This window comes from Molossus molossus, unplaced genomic scaffold, assembly GCF_014108415.1.
Source record: "Molossus molossus isolate mMolMol1 unplaced genomic scaffold, mMolMol1.p scaffold_m16_p_9, whole genome shotgun sequence".
NCBI lineage: Eukaryota > Metazoa > Chordata > Mammalia > Chiroptera > Molossidae > Molossus > Molossus molossus.
The window spans coordinates 49,283,898-49,303,976 of record NW_023425403.1 but is presented as its reverse complement, the minus strand read 5'-3'; the positions used below and the strand labels follow the sequence as shown (position 1 = coordinate 49,303,976).

Below are 20,079 nucleotides of genomic sequence, written 5' to 3'. Positions count from 1 at the left end.
GATAAGTACTTGTCTCACAGAGTAAGACAAGATTGGTGTCATAGAAGAATAAAGCAAACCCAATTAACTGTAGAACTGATATGTATCACTGAATTGCAGAAAGTTTGAGTTAAAGAAACTTGACCATCAGATAGTTTGATGTTCTCATTTGATAGACTTGTTTCCCCCAGACAAATAGAAATTTGGAGATTGCACATGAACTCTAGGGAGCTGGCTCTGTCGATATTTTTGGCGGATTTAACTCTATTGCAATAAATCTAGAAGTCATGTATTTCTTCTAAATTAATGAACACATATTGTAGGCTATGCCAGTTATTTCTAAATGAGATGATATGGGAAGTGTTAACATAATCTTCGTTTTAAAATGTTGCCAACAAGATTGGTTTAAAAATTTTTTTTGTTTATTTTAGTGGCTTTTCTTCAAGTCCTAAATAAGGGACTAGGAAAACTCATGAAAGCTATATCAATACAATATGTAATATGAGTAAAAGAATCTATTTAAAAGAAAAATAAAATACATTAAGCCTGTAATATTGGGGGGGGGGTATTTTTCCATCACTGGCCTAATTGCAGGGAGTTGTGGAGGATGCATATGGCGGATGTAACTTTGGCATGTTATTCCTCTTATGGCAGGGAGGAAGGAAATCCTTAGAAGCCCATGTTGCCTCTCTCTAAACAGAGTGTTTCATTGCTCTCAGTTAGGGACATGGGTCACACATGTGAACTTGAATGAGAGCTTGTAACTGAGCTGGCAAACCAGGAAGGTGTTTGTGAAGGATTCTAGGCAACAAAACCCTGGGGTTGGTTTTGTTTTTCACTATCTTTAGGAAAGTATACTGTTAAGCAAGTATTTAATTACATGATCATACCATAAACAGTATCAGAGAGATGTGTGAGGCTTGTACTGTTTTGTAGGTCCTTTCTTGTTGACTCAAAGGGCATTTTATTTTGGCAGATGTGGGAGAGAAAAGAGCAAGGAAGGTGGGTGAAGGGTAATTCTGGTGGAAGAACCCACCCACAAAGTTATGTTTTTCCAGAAGTTCAGCTAAATAGAAACAATTAGTCATTAATGAGTCAAAACCTTCCATGGCATTTTCAACAAGGCTAAGGTCCTGTGGAGGATAGTAAACTCTTTGGTCTCATCCTCACCCCACCCTCAACTTTCAGCCAGATATAGTCATCTCTGTCATACCTGTGCAGAGACATGTCTGGGAACCCACCTATGGTCCCTTGTGTCGGATCTGTGTCTAAACACCCTGACTGTTCTTTCTGTATCTTGTAAATTCTTAGATCAGTGATTCTCAGATATAGATAGATGAATAAGCAGCATAAGTATCACCTGGGGAGCCGTGAAAATTACAGATCCCTGGGTCTCAGCTCAAGATTCCAATTCAGAAGTTTTGGGTCCTGGAGTCTGTATAATAACAGAGGTGAGCAGACATTGGACAGATTAAGATGAGGACGTGGTAGGGGGACAGCATTTATGGAAGCATGAAGGTAAGGCTTGAGGAGGCAATACAGTCCGTGCTTCTTGTGCATAAAGTTAGGCCAGCGGGTGGTAGGAGGATGGAGCATCTGTGAGCCTCATAGCCTTGAAGGCCATGGGTTACTCTGAAGGCCATGGGATGAGGGTTGTCACAGGGGAGTAAAACAGAGACTGCCTTGCCCTGGGAGCCAGATCTCCAGGTCTTTTTGTTTCTTCCTTCCTTCCTCTGGGGAATTAAAATGAGAGGAAAGGCTTTGACTTTACGTCTGCATTTCCTCTTTCCCTCACTCTTTTCATATTTTGAACCATTAGGAGGTTTCACCTGTGTGTGAATAATAAAATAATAAAATAAAATAAAAGTTTTTAATAGAGTGAGATTTGGATCCTTTGTCCAAATTGCCTCTGTATTACTTAATTTTCTAAGGAAGAAGAACTTATGTCGAGCTTGAGTTTTAAGGCTTTCAAGCTGTGCATGATGTCTGAAGATCTGGTCACTTGTAGATGAGTTTTAAAAATAGTTGTTGATTTTATCTTTATGGTCAAGGCAAATAAAAATAATCTCTTATTAATCTGTTTAAAGTTGTTTATCCACATAACAGCTCTGTGTCTCAGTTTTCTCATCTGTAAAATAAGAATACCTATCTCAGGACTGGTGGAGAAATAAATACACTGCTAATCACAGTGCCTGGCACAGAGTAAGGCCATGCTGAGCAGAGCCATATTGGAGTCTGAGGGAAAAAAGTATTTATTCTATCTTTATTTCAGGTTTTGACTTGTTTATTTCAGGCTTTTTTTGGGGGGGGTATTAATTTTGATTTTTATATTAGTATTTCATTAAGCTTTGTTTATGTTGATGGCCAAGGTTTTTAGCACCCTCTAAAATTCTGTTCCTGAATTGAATGCCTCACTCACTTACCCCAGCCCTAGAGGAACCCTGTATGTGCACCAGCTACTTTGTGGACATTATCTGTTAAAATTCCCAAATAGTTATACATGGCTTTAAAAGTTTAAAAAATGTGTTTAGTTTAAAGTAATTCATGCTTATTAAGGAAAAATTGTAAAATATACATAAGTAAGGAATATAAAAGCCTCTGTTCCATATTTCAGATACAACCACTACTAATAATAACTTTGGGGTTTTATTTCCTGTTATATTCATTCTTATATTTTCAGGCCTTAGAAAACTCTCCAATAGTCTGTGTGGATCTCCTAAAGAGATATATGTTCTAAAGGAAGATAAAATTATGTTTGAAATAAAACTTAAAATATTCTGATCTATTTAATATCCAGGTTTAAGATTAATTTTGGAACATACCACCAAAGCATAATAACTGTGTGAATTTAGGGTAAGCTATTTAATTTATAAGAACATCAGTTTCTAGAAGCATTAATACCTAATTATAGTATTGGTTATATGTTTTATTGTAAGGGTTAAACTGATCTAGATTAATTGTGCATGCATGTCAAGGGCCTAGCACACAATAGTGGCTTGGGAAGTGTTTTCCTTGCCCACCTCTGTCATTCATTCTCTTCCCTTTCCTCTCCCCTTCTGCATTGAAATATCTCTATGACAGTTACAATAAATAAATAAACATTGATTTCAAAACAATAAATAAATATTGATTTCTAGATTTAGGTCTTGGCAAAGCATAAATGGAAGTGTGTGCCTGGGGAGTTCCTAAATGGTTTATGTAACATTGGAAGTCTCGTTCATTTTGTAATTATTTAACCTGCTATTTTTGAATCAACAGGGGATTTTAAGACTTGGCTCCTCTTTGTGGATGGGCTAGTAGGATATTCATAGCCACTGGTGGTCCAGTTTTCGGATCTTGATTAAACATCACCCTCTCTTTTAACCACCCATTTTCTGGAAGAGATTTTTCATTTGTTTGAGAGGGAAAAGCTGAAGCCCATTGTGTCACATGTATAGTAATTTAGAAATATAATGGGAGTACATTGGACTGTTAGTAAAGGACCAAGGGTGACTGCAGCTTCTTCTCTGTCATTGTCACCACCACTGTCATCATTGGTTTCTAAGCTATGTGATGTGTGTGTTTTGGTTTGGCAGTGAAGAGAAAGGAAGCTTCGATGGCCTTCGGCATTTGTCCTCCCCACCTGCCCTGTTTATATCTCCAATTCTGGTCACCCTTATTGTAGCATATCTATAGAGAAAGTCATTTAGTTTGGTTACATATTTTTACAGTCACTTGGGGAAAGTGTGACTGGTCAGGATGTGTTGCCCAGGAATAACATTTGAGTCCCCTCAAACTTGCTGGCTTCTTTCCTTTTCCTTGGCAGTCTTTTAAGTTCACATAGGAAATCAGTCACAATGAGCTGGGAAGAAGTGGAAGGCCCTCATTTAGGCAGCAGGATGAGAAGGGATACATCATCTTTGTTGCTGATGAGTTCACCTTATGGAAGGGACATAATCTACTGCTTTTTAGAAGAGGGGACTTCCCAGTTATTGTTAGGGAACCTGGTATTATTGTAAATGATCGTTGTCTTTTAAATACAAGCTATATTAAGCCAGGGGGCAAGGGGAGAATCTAAAACCCCCTTTGTAAAGTTTCCTCATAGCGAACTTTCCCCTTATAGCCTGTCGGTGTTTTCCTTTTTGCAGAAATAGGTGTCCAGCATTTTCCTGTAGGCCTGTCCTCTCTCCTACCCCATGTTAGGTAGCTGATGGCCATGAACTTTGATACTGGGGAGTAGTCCGGGTTATGCGACCTGTGCCAGTCAGTCCCATCTCTGTCATCTATAAATCTAGATGGTTCATTTGTGCTCTACTTTATAAGCACTGATGGAACTTGCTGTGTGAATTTAACATACACAAAGATATTACAAAAACTATAAACTTGGAGGGTGGTTATTTGCATTTTACATTAGGTTGCTTTGGGAGGTGGATATGGGAGAAGTGGAAGAATGGATATTTGTCTTCCAGTTGTAATTGAATGAAGCATTTTATTTAGAAAGAAACACTTGCCCGGCTGGTGTGGCTCAGTGGTTGAGCATTGACCCGTGCACCAAGAGGTCCCCGGTTCAATGATTCCTGGTCAGGGCACATGCCCAGGTTGTGTGCCAAATCCCCAGTCAGGGGCATGCAGGAGGCGGCCAAGCTCTCTCATTGATGTTTCTATTTTTCTCTTCCTCTCTCTCTAAAATCAATAAAGAAAAAAAACATTAGAAATAAATGCTTTTAAAAAAGGTTTTGATTGATTTCCTCACCAAGCATTTATTCTCTGGTCCTCAACCTCAACATTTGTCATGTAAAAAGGACAGTTAGAAAATCCTGCTCCATGTGAACTCCTATGGGGCTTGGGTCTCTGATAAATCAAACCAAGATGAGACAGTTTCATCATTCATTCTGTAAGCAAATCATTATGGACTGCCTACTATATACACAGTACAAAGAGTGCATGTGTATGCACACGTGTGGATACCTGCACACATACATACAGGGTTTAAAGCTGTCAAGAGGTGATAAAACATGCCAGGATTGCTCCAGTTAAGGTTGAGACTGTGTGGCAGGCCAGGCTTTGGGAACTCAGTCTCAGAGTTTGGTTTCCTGAGAAAAATCCCAGGCACATCATGTTTTCCTTGGCTTTGTAAATTTCCATTTCTAAAACAAATCATGGACACTGTTGGATGAATAGTTATTATTGTGATGAAAATAAATGGACAGTTCACAAAAAAACTATTGGTGTCCATAGTGTAAAAGCTCTATATCCAGACTGAGGAGATCCTGACCTTCGGTGAATTCACTCAAGAAATGTTTTGTACCTATCCTGTTTTAGGACCTATGAGTAAAGCAATGAACAAAATAGACAAAATCCCTGCTCTTGTGGAGCTGCTGCTGCTTCTTTTTTATTTAAGTTGGGGTTAGACATTAAACAAATAAGAAAAATAGAATAGAGAATAACAGATGGTGATAGAAGCTGTGGAAAAATGGAAGCGGGAAAAGGGGCTGTTTTAGGAGGCAGTCGGCTGTCTTTATTGAGAAACTTTGTTGTTTTTTTGTTAGTCTTCAGGCAAGGATATTTTTTCCACTGATTTTTAGAGAGAGTGGAAGGGAGGGAAGGAGAGAGGGAGACACACACACACACACACACACACACCCCGATGTGAGAGAGACACATCAATTGGTTGCCTCCTGCACGTGCCCTGACCAAGGCGGAATTGAACCTGCAATGCAGGTATGTGCCCTTGACCGGGAATCAAACCTGTGATCCTTCAGTGTTCAGGCCGGTGCTCTAACCACGGACCCACACTGGCCAGGGCATCAATAAACTTCTTGAACATGGCTGCAGGCCATGCAGTAGGGCATAGCCATTATCCCACTTGGGCCATTGGAATTAACAGAATCTACCTAGGATTATAATGGTGGGCATTGTAATTCCTGTTTTCCGGATGAGGGGACTGGAGCCCCCAGCATGGTGAAGTCATTGTACTAAATACACATAGCCAGTATCAAAGAACCATCTCTAGAAATGGATGGACTCTTCCCATCTTGGTTTCTCCCCTGCTGTCCCAGCACTGTAGGCTTACCCTAGAGCTGTGTGGAGAGGGTGGCAGTCCTCCCTCGGCACTCTTCTTTACCAAATGGACATCTTTTAGTTCTTTCTGTCTGCTAGCCTCTCAGCTCTTCCTCTACTCTGTTGGAAATAAGGGTTTGACACATTCATAAGTATGTCTTTGTATTTTTCTTTTGTGTGTATTAGAGCAATATGATTTAGAAGTATTTATCATTCCATTGAGGTGATTTATTTTTCCCTAAATGTCCTCAATAAGGGAAGTTTTAATAGTTAATGTTATAGGTTTGTAGGGCTGGAAAGATCTTTTGGTCGAAGTCATTTATTTTACAGGACCCGGAGAGGTGGGACCTAGAGAGGTACAGTGAGTTTTGTAACACACACAGCTGTTGAGGGGTACAGTGGAGGCTAAAACCTCAGTGTGAACTTTTTCTATACCATTATCTAGTAATCCAGTGTTTTCATTTATTTCTAACTGTAGAAGTGATAAGTGCTTTTGAAGAAAACTTAGAAAACAAAAGAGTTTCAAGAAAAAAAATCACTAATAGTCTCACCTACCAGAAGTCATCAGAAGTCATATATTCTTTTAATCCTCACCTGAGGACATTTCTCCATTTATCATCAGATAGAGTGGGAGAGAAGGAGGAAGAGAGAGAGAGAGAGAGAAAGAAACATCCATGTGAGAGAGACATCGACTGGCTGCCTCCCGCACAACCCAACCAGGGCCAGGAATGAGCCACAACCAAGGTACATGCCCTTGACTGGAATCAAACCCTCGACTCATTGGTCCACGAGCCGAAGCTCTAACTGGTCGGCCAAACTAACCAGGGCCAGAAGTCACATTTTTTTGTTCTTCTTTTTTGTGAGCATTTTCTTAATGTCATTAAAAGTTCTCAGAATACAATTTTATTGGTTATATTATTTACCCTGTTTTGGAGTTACACTTTATTGGCCTTGGGTTGTCCACTGGGCATTGGGCTTCAGGTAATGACCCACTTGCTGATCTGGCCATCCATCAACAAATGAGTAGATTGTAGGTGTTGACACTGGGGATTGCCTTCTGAAGCTTATTTATTTAACTGGGACTTGGTATTTATATTGTTGTTATCTCTGCTTGAATAGAATTGAACCTGCTCAAGTGAAGAGCTTTGTATCTCAAAACTTTGGGTGGTTTTCCAGCTTATCTCTTTAGACCTCAGTTTCCTTATTCTGAGTGGAAGGTCTTCCCTTGGTTCCTTCTCTAAGAACTAGATGAATTCCAGAGTCCTCTCCTCAGAAAAATCACAAGTACACGAAATTTTAAATGTAATTTTAGAGGGTTCAGCCGTGGATTCCAGGCTAAGAAACACTAGACTAGCTGATAATGCATATTCCATTTCTGTGATCATTTGTTAAATCTCTAATGACATAATTGAGGTGAACATCAGGCTTTATATAAGAATGTATTTTTAAATACTAATTCTTCTAAGAGCTCCAAGGGTTTCATGTGGAGACCCTCTCTTTTCTCTCACCTCCACCTGCTCCCACATCTGTTTCCTGTTCATCGCTCCTTGCCTCTAATCCTCTCCTGTTCTGTTTTGCTGCTTCTTGTGCCTCCTTGTTCCATATTTTTGTTTTTCTCAAAAGGCAGATCATTTTCCTGACACCTTTTCTTTTCTTTGGCCAGCAAGCTGACTAGTAACAATACATCGTGGAAAATATGTAGTCATTTGCTCCTTTTTGCAGTTTTTCTTAATAATTTTTACTTATTGTTTCAAAATTTTCCAGTATAAGAAAAAAGGAATGATTACTTTGGAGTAGAGCCATATATGTACATATATTTAATATTTAGATACATATTTAAGGCTCTATTCCAAAATATGTGTATGTGTGTTATATATATCTATATACTTAATATATTTAAATATACTTTATATGTACTCTAAAAGCACATATATGTACCTTAAAGTCTTTACACACACACACACACACACACACACGCACACTCTTTTAAAGTTAGTTATTATATTTTAAATATGCTTCTGATATGCCAAGAGCCTCGAATAGGAGAGTAAAAAAAAATCCATTAAGTTGAGATATTTATTCTATGTATGGTTATTCTTTACATGGTTATTAGCTAAAGCAGAATGCAGTTTCAAATTTTGTATAATTTATTGCTAGATACAAGTTTATTGTTTCCCAGTATACCTTTGTCTCAAAAAATGACAAACAAGTTATTCAGTATAAAATTTTCTTAAGGAACACTTTAATTATTAGTAAATGGTCCAGTGGGTTTCAGTTTATGAACAATTGAATTCTTCTGCCTTAATTTTGGCCATTAACAAATGAAAATGTTTGCATATTTTTATAACTGCTAAATTCCACTTTGGGGCTAAATATAACCAGTGACATTAAACTGCCACAAGCATTAAGTTCAGCAAATATGTTTTGAGTGCTTGCAATGCCCAAGTCACTGGAGACACAAAGGTGATGAAAATATAGTCCCTGCCCTTATGAATTTACAGTGTCACCAAAAAGTATGACATGTGCAAACTTAATAAAAAGAAAACTGTGAAAAGCTCCAAAATAGAAGTAAATAAAAGTTTAACAGAAGAGGAGTTAATTAATTCTGGCTAGGAGGATCAAGGGAGTTTCCTAGAGAAGGTGCTATTTAAACTGGGTCTTTAGGCATGCATAGGAGTCCCCTGGGTGAAAGGGTCCTTTAACTTCTTGCTTTTCAGAATGTGATGGAACCTCATTGTACAGTGGGAAGGGAAAGATGGGGGCTTTAGAGTCTAAAGTTTGCCTTACAGTAAAAAATTGCCCTTAGAAAATCTTTTAAATTTCCCATGTTTTTATGGTTTTGTGTACCTAATCTGTATAATAATTTGTATGTATATTAAAATCTGAGAACTGAAGCCCATATACAGAAGCATTCATTCCATCCTACTTCTGAAGTGTTCCTATTTCCCCATGGGGTTTATTTACTCCATTCTGTTTTAACAGTAAAACTCTATATCCTTAATACATGTTCATAGATGTGTTTGTTAATATAAGAGGTAAACCAGTTAATGTGTGAAAGAACTTGAGGTTGCTAAGTAGTAGGAGCTCAGTAGATGTTTGTGGATTTGAATCTAGAAGTCTAGCATATACCTTGTTCTTTGAAATGGTGTAAAGGAAACCTTGGCCACCTATTTCCTGTCCTTCTAAGATGGCATTTCCTCTTGTGGCTGTTCTGACCAGATGTCATACTCTTGTCCTCAGACACTGATCTCATAAACCCCCTAGAGAAACCACATCCTACTCGGAGGTTTAGGTTCTGGAGTTGAATGCTGTACCATGTGACTGCTTGATGGTCAGATTTCTCAAGTGTTGGTCTGTCCTAAACAAGCAGAATATAACAAGGACACCTTACATTGCCTGAGAAGTTACGTAGCAGAAAGGCTCACGATAGCATCCCCATTCCTCTAGGTTGTGGGAATTTCCTTCTTCCATAAATTGGGCCCACTTGAAAGCGATAGACTAGATGTCAGTCTTGCTCTCAGAATTGCTTTTCTTGATCCAGGATTTAAGCATAATGTTCTGAGATGGTGGTGAGAAAGCCATGTGAATTTGGCTGCTGCCTTTTCTATAAATATGTTGAGAATCTTGTGTAGTACAGCAGTCAACTTTTCCGTAAACCTCCCTATGAGAAACTTTTTAAAAAATTTACTTGGTTTACAGCTTTGTATGTTTTCTTGTTTTGATGATATAAATCATGGAACTGATCATGTTTGCCTTTCTCTCCTGGCTACCTGGAAGCTCAGAGCCAATATGAAATTTTTTCCTTGATTACAAAAGAAATATAAATTCACTGCTAAAATTTTGAAAAATATGGAACAATTTAAAGAGGATGCCTGGCTCATGGCATGAACACAGGGGTTTCAAGATAACTGTTTGAAGGCATTTGTCGTAGTTGAGCTGCAAAGAGGGAAGAACAGTTGATTTTAAATTGCTGAAGCACTTTGTAAAGTGCTATAGCAACACAGTTGGTGGAATTGTTATTTTAGATCACACAGCTAAAGTTCTGAATTCAAGACCAAAGTAAATTTCATCAGATTGCAATAATAACAGCAACAATAACAGTAGTTGCCTGGCCGGTGTAGCTCAATGGCTGAGGATCAACCCGTGTACCAAGAGGTCACTGGTTAGATTCTCAGTCAGGACACATGCCCAGGTTGTGGACCAAATCCCCAGTGGAAGGCATGCAGGAGGCGGCCAATTGATGTTCTCTCTCATTGATGTTTCTCTGTCTCTCTCTCTCTCTGCCTTCCTTTCTCTCTAAAATCAATAAAGGGAAAAAAATTAAAAACAAAACAAAACAATAACAGTAGTTACCATTAAATGAACACTCACTGTCTACCAGGCACTGCACTATGCTATTTTTACCTTTTTACCTCTTCACTAAATTATCTCTATGGGATTAAACCCAGATGCTGCCTTTATCTTTAATTGCTGATCAGTAGATTTTACATATTTGTACTTTTTAGCAGTTGGCATAGTTGGAATAGACAACTGGCTCAGCATAGTATCATGGGTTAACTGTATGTACACTGGATCCATATTGCTACTGCTTGTTGTGTGACCTTCTGCACACATGTAACATCTCTGTGCATCTATTTTCTCGTCTGGAACATGAGAATAACTATGTTACCCACTTCATAGGGTTGTTAATGAAGATTAAATAAATTTATTATCTAAGCAGGGCTTGGGACACAGTGAGTACTCTAGTTTCATAAAGTATATAACCGCTTATGTTCCTTCTTATTACCTAGAGAATGTCAGGGTATTTTGACCCAACAAATAGGATAGCATTTCTCTCAAAGTCCAGAACTTCTGGTGGCTTAATGATGATGGGGATGTGAGGAAGGACTGGGCTATTTAGAACTTCTCAGGCCATTTCACAAAGTTTTTTGAGTTGTTGGTTATGCTGTATTTTACTAAGGCTCAGTTTGTCTGTTTAGTGCTTGTGGCTTAATCCTTTATTGCCTCTTCTGATTTATAGGACATTTATAAGTTTTTATTTAACTATTATTTTAATTATTTATTTGTGTAACTGGGGCTTTTTTCCTATTTATTTATTTTTAAAATATGTTTTTATTGTTTTTTAGAGAGAGAGGAAAGGAGAGAGAGAGAGAGAGAGAAATATTGATGTGAGGGAGAAACGTAGAGTGACTGCCTCCTGCACACCCCCTACTGGGTATTGAGCCCACAACCTGTGCATGTGCCCTGACCGGGAATTGAACTCAGACCTCTCAGTCAATGGGATGATGCTCAATCCACTGAGCCATGCTGGTGGGGCTGAGATCCTCTTTTAAATTTACAAAGATAGAGTTTTTAAATTCATAGAGCATATTATTTCAAAACACATTTTGGTGAGTTTATATTTACCCCAAAAGATTATCCAAGGTTGAGGGATTGGGCAATTTAAAAAAATTATTATAGAAATACTAGTATTTTTATTGTGGACTTGTTGAACTCTTGTGATTCATTACACAATTAATATCCACACTCAGAAGGATTGCTGATGTATGAGTTACAGGTGCTGTTGGGAGGAAGAATAACAGGTGGGCATAGGGTGCTATCTCGGCACCCCCAGGGACCCCCCTGAGCCCTCCTAGGCACAGTTACTTTGCCTGGAAAGTGGGAGACTTGTACCTACATCTTATATAATAATTTATATATTTCCCTGGGTGGTATACCTTATGGCATCTGTTGTTGCTAAACATCACCCCTTTCCACTGTTTATTTACTAGTGTACTACTTCTGTTGTGTACTGTAACTAAATCCCTGATTTGAAGAACATAAGCAGAGTAACTGATTGGGAGAAGCACCGCAGTAGCCCAAGAAGTGCAGAGTAATACTTAATCCCATCCTAATGCCTGTTTTTATGAATTTTTAAATACATCCCTTAACACTTCTGTTTTTGTTTTCCCTTAGAGATGATTTTAAAATAATTTAAAAATTACTCCACTATTATTATTAGGAAATAATAAAAATAGCAGGATTTTGGGAAAATACCTTTTGGGTGTGATCCCCAATGAACCATAGGATGGTGACTCAGCTACTTTCTCGTGCTTTGTGTAAATCTAGGTTAATTTTGCTACTCTGTCACTTACCCTGTCCGTTCATCTTGCCTTCCCAACTAGCTCTGACACTGCTTGAAGGGAGACACACTGCCTTTTGATGGACTTAATGTAACATTCTGCTTAATAAGAACATTCACCATGATATGTGATTTCTTGTGAAAATGTTTGATGACCTTGTTTTTCCGGCACAAAGTAACGCACAAATTAAGTTTTGCATTCAGGGAGAAACTGTTTACACCTGCAGCCATGAGGCACAGGCTATGGAATCTCTTGCTGGCTGCTCTTCTGGCATTGGTCATCAGCCAAGTGTTTGGTATTTAACCATAACATGAAGAAAAGTATCCCAAAACTAAGAATTTTGGAACACCCAGATGACCGAGCTGTCTCTTCAGCTCCATGAGCTTTAGATTTGAAGTAATTATTGAAGGAGTCTAATTGTGACTGGTTTTCTTTTAAACACTGTACTGTTTTGATTCATGTCCATTTGGCCCACCCTGTGTGGAGCAGACACAATGAGTCCGGTCTTTATCAGAGAGGCAGTACACTGTGTATTGTACAATTCAGGGTTTGTTTTCCTTTGGCCTGCGAGAGGGAACCTCCCATTTTTTGAGCAGTAGTAACACCCCTGGAGGCCGGCTCTCACCGACATGCCCTCCCACCCCAGCCGTCTCTTCAGACCCAGGCAGTGGAGCTGACCACTTGTGCCTGGGCAGTCAGCTAGCTTCCTTTCCTTCCTCAGGCCACTGGCATGTGTGTGGCTTGCACAGCCAGGGACTCACAGCTGTTCAAATTGCAGACTTTCTGACTTGCATTTTCAGCCGAGAATGCAGGCTGATAAATGCAGGACAAGTAGTAGAAGTGTCAAAAAGGAGCTGGTGATTGAGCCCCCTCTGCAACGCAAGGATGCAACTCAGGGAGAAGTGGAAGCAGAGAGCCCAGGGCCAGTGCTGGTAAGGGGCTCGTCCACAGCGATCTTGTTGCCTTCCCCAACAGTGCTTATATTGTGTGCATGCTTAGTGCCTTCTTGCCCTCTGTTGGATTTTAAAACTTGCTCTGCCTGTCTCCTGTGAACTCTCCTCTCTCTCTTTTCCTGTAGATTGTCTTCGGTTCCACTTTGATTTTCTTTGTGAGGAAAGATATGTTGACATTTTGTGGGTGAATGTGGCTTCCAGAAGGCTTCTTTGTATAGAACAAAACCATGTATTGTTCAAAATTATGTCCCACTTAGCTGCAGTGTTGCCAAAGGTATACCCAGGGAGGCACATTTTAATTGCCTTCTATAGGGTTAGAAAAGATGTCCTTTGCAAAGTTAAAACACTTTTACATTATGTATTTATGTTATTGTGAAAATGAGGAAGATGACATTAGAGGGTTTTAAGGAACATAACTGTTAAAGTAACATGTGGTCTCACTCATTTTAACAGGTTTGCCTTGAACAAAGAAAGAAATAACTTTATTTTGACCAATTAATTGATAGAAAAGTTTCTGTTAACATTAGCTAACTCATAGCAGTTTGGTAAACTCAAGAGCTTCGGTAGACTTTGTAAGGGAGGAATGTGAAAAATGGTTGTGTTGTTAGCACCACTGAGTAGGTTGTGCTTCTCTCGGAATTTCTTTAGTACAATAAAGGCACATAATTTTTTTAAGCAGATGAAAAAAACCACCAACATACGCTTCAAAGGGACAATTGAGCCTTTTAAATGAGCTGTTAAAGGGATTGTTACACTAGTACTTAGTGATTTTATATAGTGATTTTTAAAAACAGAGGTGCAGTTGCCATTATCATAAAGTGTTTGGTTAATTAACTTAATTTTCAACTAATGTCTTTGAGAATCTAAACTTAAACTTTTCTATAATGGATTTAATTTTAATTAAACTGCTTTCCTCTGATACATGAGTGCACCTTATACTGAATTGCTTTCAAAATTATATTGTTAATCATCAACTGAGGAAGCCAGTCAAGTATGATGGGTCTTTTCTCTGCAGGTTTTCTTCTGAGAGATTTAGACACACACACACACACACGGTATATTGTTTAGAGATATTATTCATTATCTTGGAATCCTTTCTGCTAGCACAGTAGTTCATTTATTTATTGAGTAGCTTGACCCACTTACATGCTATGTAGATTTAACTGGTTAAAACTCCCAGCTGATGTAGCTTATGATTTCTTGGAGGAAGTTGTGTGGTTTGGGTTCCCTTGTGAATCTTCTTAAAAATCTTTTGTCAGTGATTCTTCAGATGTGTAGATATATTTGTCCAGATGATTAAATACACTATAGAAAGATGCTTTGTGATTTACTTTTAATTTCACAAGTGACTGTTAAAATTTTTTTTCTTTCTAGTGCTCAAAAAAAAAAAAAAAAAAAAAATCGGCTGCTAATATTTCAGTCACTCTCGGCATTTCCACGAGGAGTTTTTTCCCTACTCTAATGGATAAGGCTGTGCTGGCTGCAGCTGCACCTGGTGGGAATGCTTGTCAGGGCTCAGCAGCTCTGGCAACATGAGAGTCTGGCTCTCTGTACCTGCAGAGGGAGGTGTGAGGGAAAGGTGAAGGCAACAGTGATACAAGAAACTTGTCCTTATCTGATAGTGTTTCTTTCTTCCATGGGGATAAGCAAGATAAAAAGAGCTAAGATCAGATAAGAGAAGCAAAATTTAAGTGGGGCCTCTGTCCAGAGCAGATCTCCTTACCTGTGATTATCACTGCCCACAGCAAATGAGAATTCAGCAAACTGCTTGGAAGACAACTTTTTTCCAAGATGGTTTCTAAAAAGTATGCCTGCACAGCCATGAGATCTATTTCTTAGTGCTATTTGTGATGTCAGTAGTCCAGTGATACTCAGTGAGAATCCCCAAGTCTATAATGTTTAAATGTAAATAACTTACTTTATTCAAGAGATAGTATTTTGAAATCAAGTTCTGCTGGTTTTAGTTATGTATACAATCAATCCATGGTGGGAGGTGGGGTGGGGGAGGGTGAATATTACATAGTTTAGAAAGCATGAAAGTAATTAATGCATATAATAAAAAATATAAATAGTGTAGAAAGATGGAAAAATAAAGTATCCAGTATTAATTATTTGGTGTATATACTTCCAGACTTTCTCCTCTGCATATAAAAATACAGCTGTGTGTGTGTGTGTGTGTGTGTGTGTGTGTGTGTGCTTGGAAAATGTGCGGTACCATAGATTTCTGCATTAATTTTCTCTCAGAACATATCAAGAACATCTTTCTTTGTCACTATATGTAGATTTATGCCATTCTTTTTAATAGCTGTATATTATTCCACTTTATAGCTGTACCAATAATTCAATGGTTATTCAATTTATTTTCACTATTTGCAATTATTACCATGTACAGTCATTGGAAAAATGACTTTGTGGGCTGTGAACGACTAATACTAAATGTACTAGTAGATATATCTCAAAGTACTTGTATTATAAAACTTCTATCAGAGTCTCCCCTGGGCATTCATTGGCAGTGATCTATCTTTCCCCTCTCTCAGGACCAAGGTTAAGGTTGCCCTTAGCAGTGGCTGCTTGTTCTGTGCAAGGTAAAGTCAGTGTTTCTAAGAGAGGTATGTGTTTGGACGTAATCTAGTTCCAGAGGCTGCAGTGTTCAACTTATGGGCACCTACGTAGGTGTTGTCCTCTCGTTGTGACAGTAAGCGGGGGAGGAAGTGCATGGTGAAATTTCCCTGTTCCTATCCAGGCTCATTGCCAACCCCATTGAAAAATGCCTTTGTGGACTGTGAATGACTAACAGGGGAACAATCAGGATATTCTTGATGTATACAAGTTAGTTACTCTGTTTACATTTGAATAACTATTTTTGTACCCCAAAAAGTTAAAGTAATTCCTGGAAATAATGCATTCTAATTGTTACTGCCCAACAATTTAGAGGAAAAGGGTGTGGCCTCCCAGAGTCAGAAAAGGCGGGGGATGTGTTGTTTGTGCTGTCCTTTCATTGAATTACTTTCGAAATGCAGGTAAGGACTGCAGCACAGGTCTTATGGAGGGAGTTGTGAAAGTGGAAAGATGTGAAGATAGAAAAGAGTTGAGCCCTGGCCAGTTTGGCTCAGCGGTTAGAGCGTCGGCCTGTGGTCCAGAGAAACCTGGGTTTGGTTCCCGGTAAGGGCACGCACCTTGGTTGTGGTTTGTCCCCGGCCCTGGTTGGGTCGTGCAGGTGGCAGCCACTCGATGTGTCCCTTTCACATTGATGTTTCTCTCTCTTTCTCCCTCCCACTCTATCTGAACAAAAAATGTCCTCGGGTAAGGATTAAAAAAAAAAGAGTTGAATTTTTATGAGTTAGATATACTCATTAGTTAGTTTTTGAAAAGTTTCTTTTCAGAGACACCTTTTCTATTTATGTTATTTTTTCTGGGATCTTCAAGTGTTAAAAACCGAATCTGGGTTCTTACTTCGATATTTGAATGAATAGATGATTAGCTATCTCACTACGAGAGAAGGCAGCATGTGTGCCAATATAGAAAGGAGGAGGGGACTGGGCTTCTGGTTGGACAAGTCAGTGCATTACCTGGGAAAACCTTTTCCCTCTCCAAAGTTCTCTTTACTTGACAAATAGCAGAAGAAGTGAATTAAGACACAAACCCTGAAGTATATGCTTATGGGCAACCATCAAATTGTTGTCAATATCCAGATGTCTGTGATAGTTTAATTAAATTATACTTATAAAGCCCTTCTGCCCTACAAGTTTTCCTACATCCCTGTAGATGTCTTTAGAAAGAATTAATGGTATTAACTACCTTGGTGATACTTAATAAGTAATTTGTAATTTGTTTGTTTTAAAAATATTGAGTGGTAAAGGAAAAGCTTTCTTGCAAGGTTTATGTAGTGACATGTTCCCAGATGACAAAAATGGGAATTTTACTTATTCAGAGCCACAAGCCTTCACTATGCTTTTTGGTTTGCTCTATTTGTTCATTCTTATGTTCATTAGATCCATATTTATAAGCACTGAGATTTGCCAGATTACTATATAGTACATTGGGGAGACAGGTGAGCGAGACCAGCATCCCCTCTCTCCCCAAACAGCAAGGTCTGGGTAACCAGGGGCTTTGTTCCCTCTGAAATGTTTTTCACACAGTGCTTGTTAGGCACGAGTGAGTGTTAATTTCACCCGTCCTTTCCCACTAACACAGATAACATTTAAATCGTGGCTCCAGCAAGGACAAATTGTTGATTTTTTTTAGTGTCTAAAGTAGGCCTAGCCATGCTTTATGGAAGGCACAGGGGTCCCTGACTGTTCATGAGGCCCCCAGAGTTTCACACATACTCTGTGGAGTGGTCAGTAGAAGGCGTCTTTGGAGAGTGCGTGCTTAGATAGTGTCGGAGGAATTTAATAACCTTGCCAGCATGGAACACTGTCCCTGGGAAGGGCCTTCCGCAGCAGTGTCACTGCCTCATGGCAGCGCTGAGCCGCTCTTACCTCTGGGCTTCTTGTGTAGAACATGAAAGTCCACCCAGCTCCAGTGTGTTTCTTTGCCCATGTCTGTCATTAGTGTGGAGGCAGAATGGCTGGTCCCTGTTTTTTATAACAAGGTAATGACAATTATTTTGTGTGAGTGTGTGTAATAATAAAATAGGAAAAAATATATAGTGCCTTGCTCTGTGCCAGACACTGTTTTAAGCCTGTTAAATATGTGAAATGAGAAGCATGTAGTAAATAATCTCTAAGGTCTCTTCTGGGACTAATATTTCAGGGTAATTAGCGTTAATCCCAGAATAATCTGATGGAGTCAGGTCAAGACCCTGGAAATTTTAGTTTTAGGTTCTAAGCTTAATTTATCCAAAATCATTTGGGTTTTGAGTTGTAACAGCTGCAAAACGGGGATATTGGCTTTTTACCCAGTGTAAATGAGTAACACCAGTGGAATGCATTGAACAACCTGGAAATAAAAGTGGCAGCAGAATTTGGAGTTAGCAGGGAATACTACACAGGAGAGGCAAGAAGCCAGTTTGAGCCTACAGATGACATATGACTACGAGTATAATTTTAGAACCAAGGAGGCTTGGAAATTATAGTTTATCCTCAACTTTCCAGAAGTTTGAAATATCCCCGTAATGTGATACAGCTAGTCCTACATTTCTCCTCGCGTGACATTTTGAGGCTTTAGAAGTTTTAGTGCTTGATTTTTAGACAAGTGTATGTGCCACTTACCAGCAGGTCTCTGAGGGCTTGCCAGGTTCTGTGGGAGGATCTGGTCTGTAGTTCTGTTTTGGGATCTCCTTGCTATTGAGAGTTGTCTGAATTGAAGTGAGAAGCTGAAGTGAGTGGTGCAAAGGGGACCTTGTGTCTTTTAAACACCACTTGACATTTCTAAGCCGAGATTGCACTCCTATCAGATGGAGATAGTATTAGTGTCTGCCCTCTAGACACTTCATCTCCAAAGGTTATCTGGACTGCCCAGGTCAGCTTACCATATTCAGTCTTTCCTTACTCTGAGCCATACTCCAGTGTGCGACCTGACCGTTTTTTTGTTTGTTTGTTTTCCTTCAAAACACAGATAGGATTATTAACTTCACAGAGAAGGCAAAGCATATCCTATATGACCCTCAGAGGCTGGCCCAGAACTTACTTGCTGGCCTCCTCTCCTGCAGCTCTCAAAATTCATCCTGCCCTGGGCTTTCTATTTTTCCATTGGGGATGCTTCCACACCTGGGCACCGCTCTTCCTTTGCCGGTCATGTGCTTCACAGCCTGACCATTTCCTTTTATCCTTCAAGTCCCAGCTCACATGCTAGCTCCTCCAAGAAACCTTTTCAGACCTGTCCCCACATGTTCCCATAGACTGTGTACTCCTGTGACCCATCATTGGCATCATTATTCTAGTGGGTTAAATAATTGTGCATCACTGACATATTGTAGCTAAGGTTTATAACTCCAGTCTCCCTCACTAATAGGGGGAGTATATTCCTAGCAGGAACCATGGTTTTGGGGGTTTGTGTGTGTGTGTTTTGTTTTGTTTTCAATTGCAGATGACATTAAATATTATTTTAAAAGTAAAAATAGATGCAGCTAGAGGAATCTGCTTGACTAAATATGATGTGGGTATTATGCCACCAAACTCTCCCATGCTTCTGTTGTTTTTATCTAAATTAAAACATTAGCTGACATTTTCTGTATTTGAGTACAGAAGTGGAAACTTAAAGGACTACAGTCAAAAGCCTTCTCTCGCTTCCTCTTAGCCAGCACCCCTTCTGTTATCAGTACCACCTCTTCCTTGTCAGCCACACCTGAAACCATAACATCACCTTTGATGGTTGTAACACACTTGGAAAAATCATTGTGTGCCTTTTTACTAGCATCCCAGTAAACTGATTATACGTGGAAAAGTGTAAGGTTGTGTTTTTCTTGCAAAGATCATGTCCTTGAACTATTTATTGGTAAATTAAGTATGACCTACTGACATTCATGTGTTCCAGCATTCAAACCCAGTTCTTCAGGAAGATTTAATATTTGGGAATACGATTTTAATATTCTTGAGGCAGAAAAATGAATAACCTTTAGGAAAAGATTCTGCCTTTTCCCTCTTCTTTGGTGAGATCACGGGGCCTGGGCAGTTCATTTCGGCTTATGTTTCCAGATATCAGAGCTGGGCAGGGAGCAGAGTCTCAGACTTCTGTCTTCTCTGAGGTGTGGCGGCTGAAGCATCACAGTGTGGAGTGAGGTTATTTAGTTCTCATACAAAGGGAAACGGAGTGACTGGGGAAGCATTTCCTGTCCTAGAACTCTGAAATTCCATCATGCTTATTGCCAGTCAGTTATGGGAAGGGTCCTGGGCTTGGAACCAGGAGACCCAAGGGTCACCATCTGTGTGACCTTTATTCATATAACCCTTCTGAACTTCAGTTTCCTCATCTGTGAAATGGTGATGATACAACCATGGAGTTTGGGGGAAGTTCAGTGAGAGAATGTGTGTGATTCAACAAAG

General features: G+C 39.3%; 1 protein-coding gene across 11 annotated transcripts in view; it reads left to right on the top strand.

The window, feature by feature from the left end:
* Positions 1-20,079, top strand: part of DOCK9 (dedicator of cytokinesis 9) — a 293,010-nt gene that overhangs the window by 109,073 nt on the left and 163,858 nt on the right. For 7 of the 11 annotated variants that reach the window (XM_036250430.1, XM_036250427.1, XM_036250428.1 and 4 more), the window contains exon 1: positions 12,769-13,072. The exons of the other annotated variants lie outside the window; for them this stretch is intronic. In XM_036250430.1, coding sequence (XP_036106323.1) covers positions 12,947-13,072 — 126 coding nt within the window. In that variant the 5' untranslated portion in view covers positions 12,769-12,946. Of the gene's footprint in view, positions 1-12,768; positions 13,073-20,079 lie in introns of those variants that run through there. 11 annotated transcript variants of the gene reach the window in all.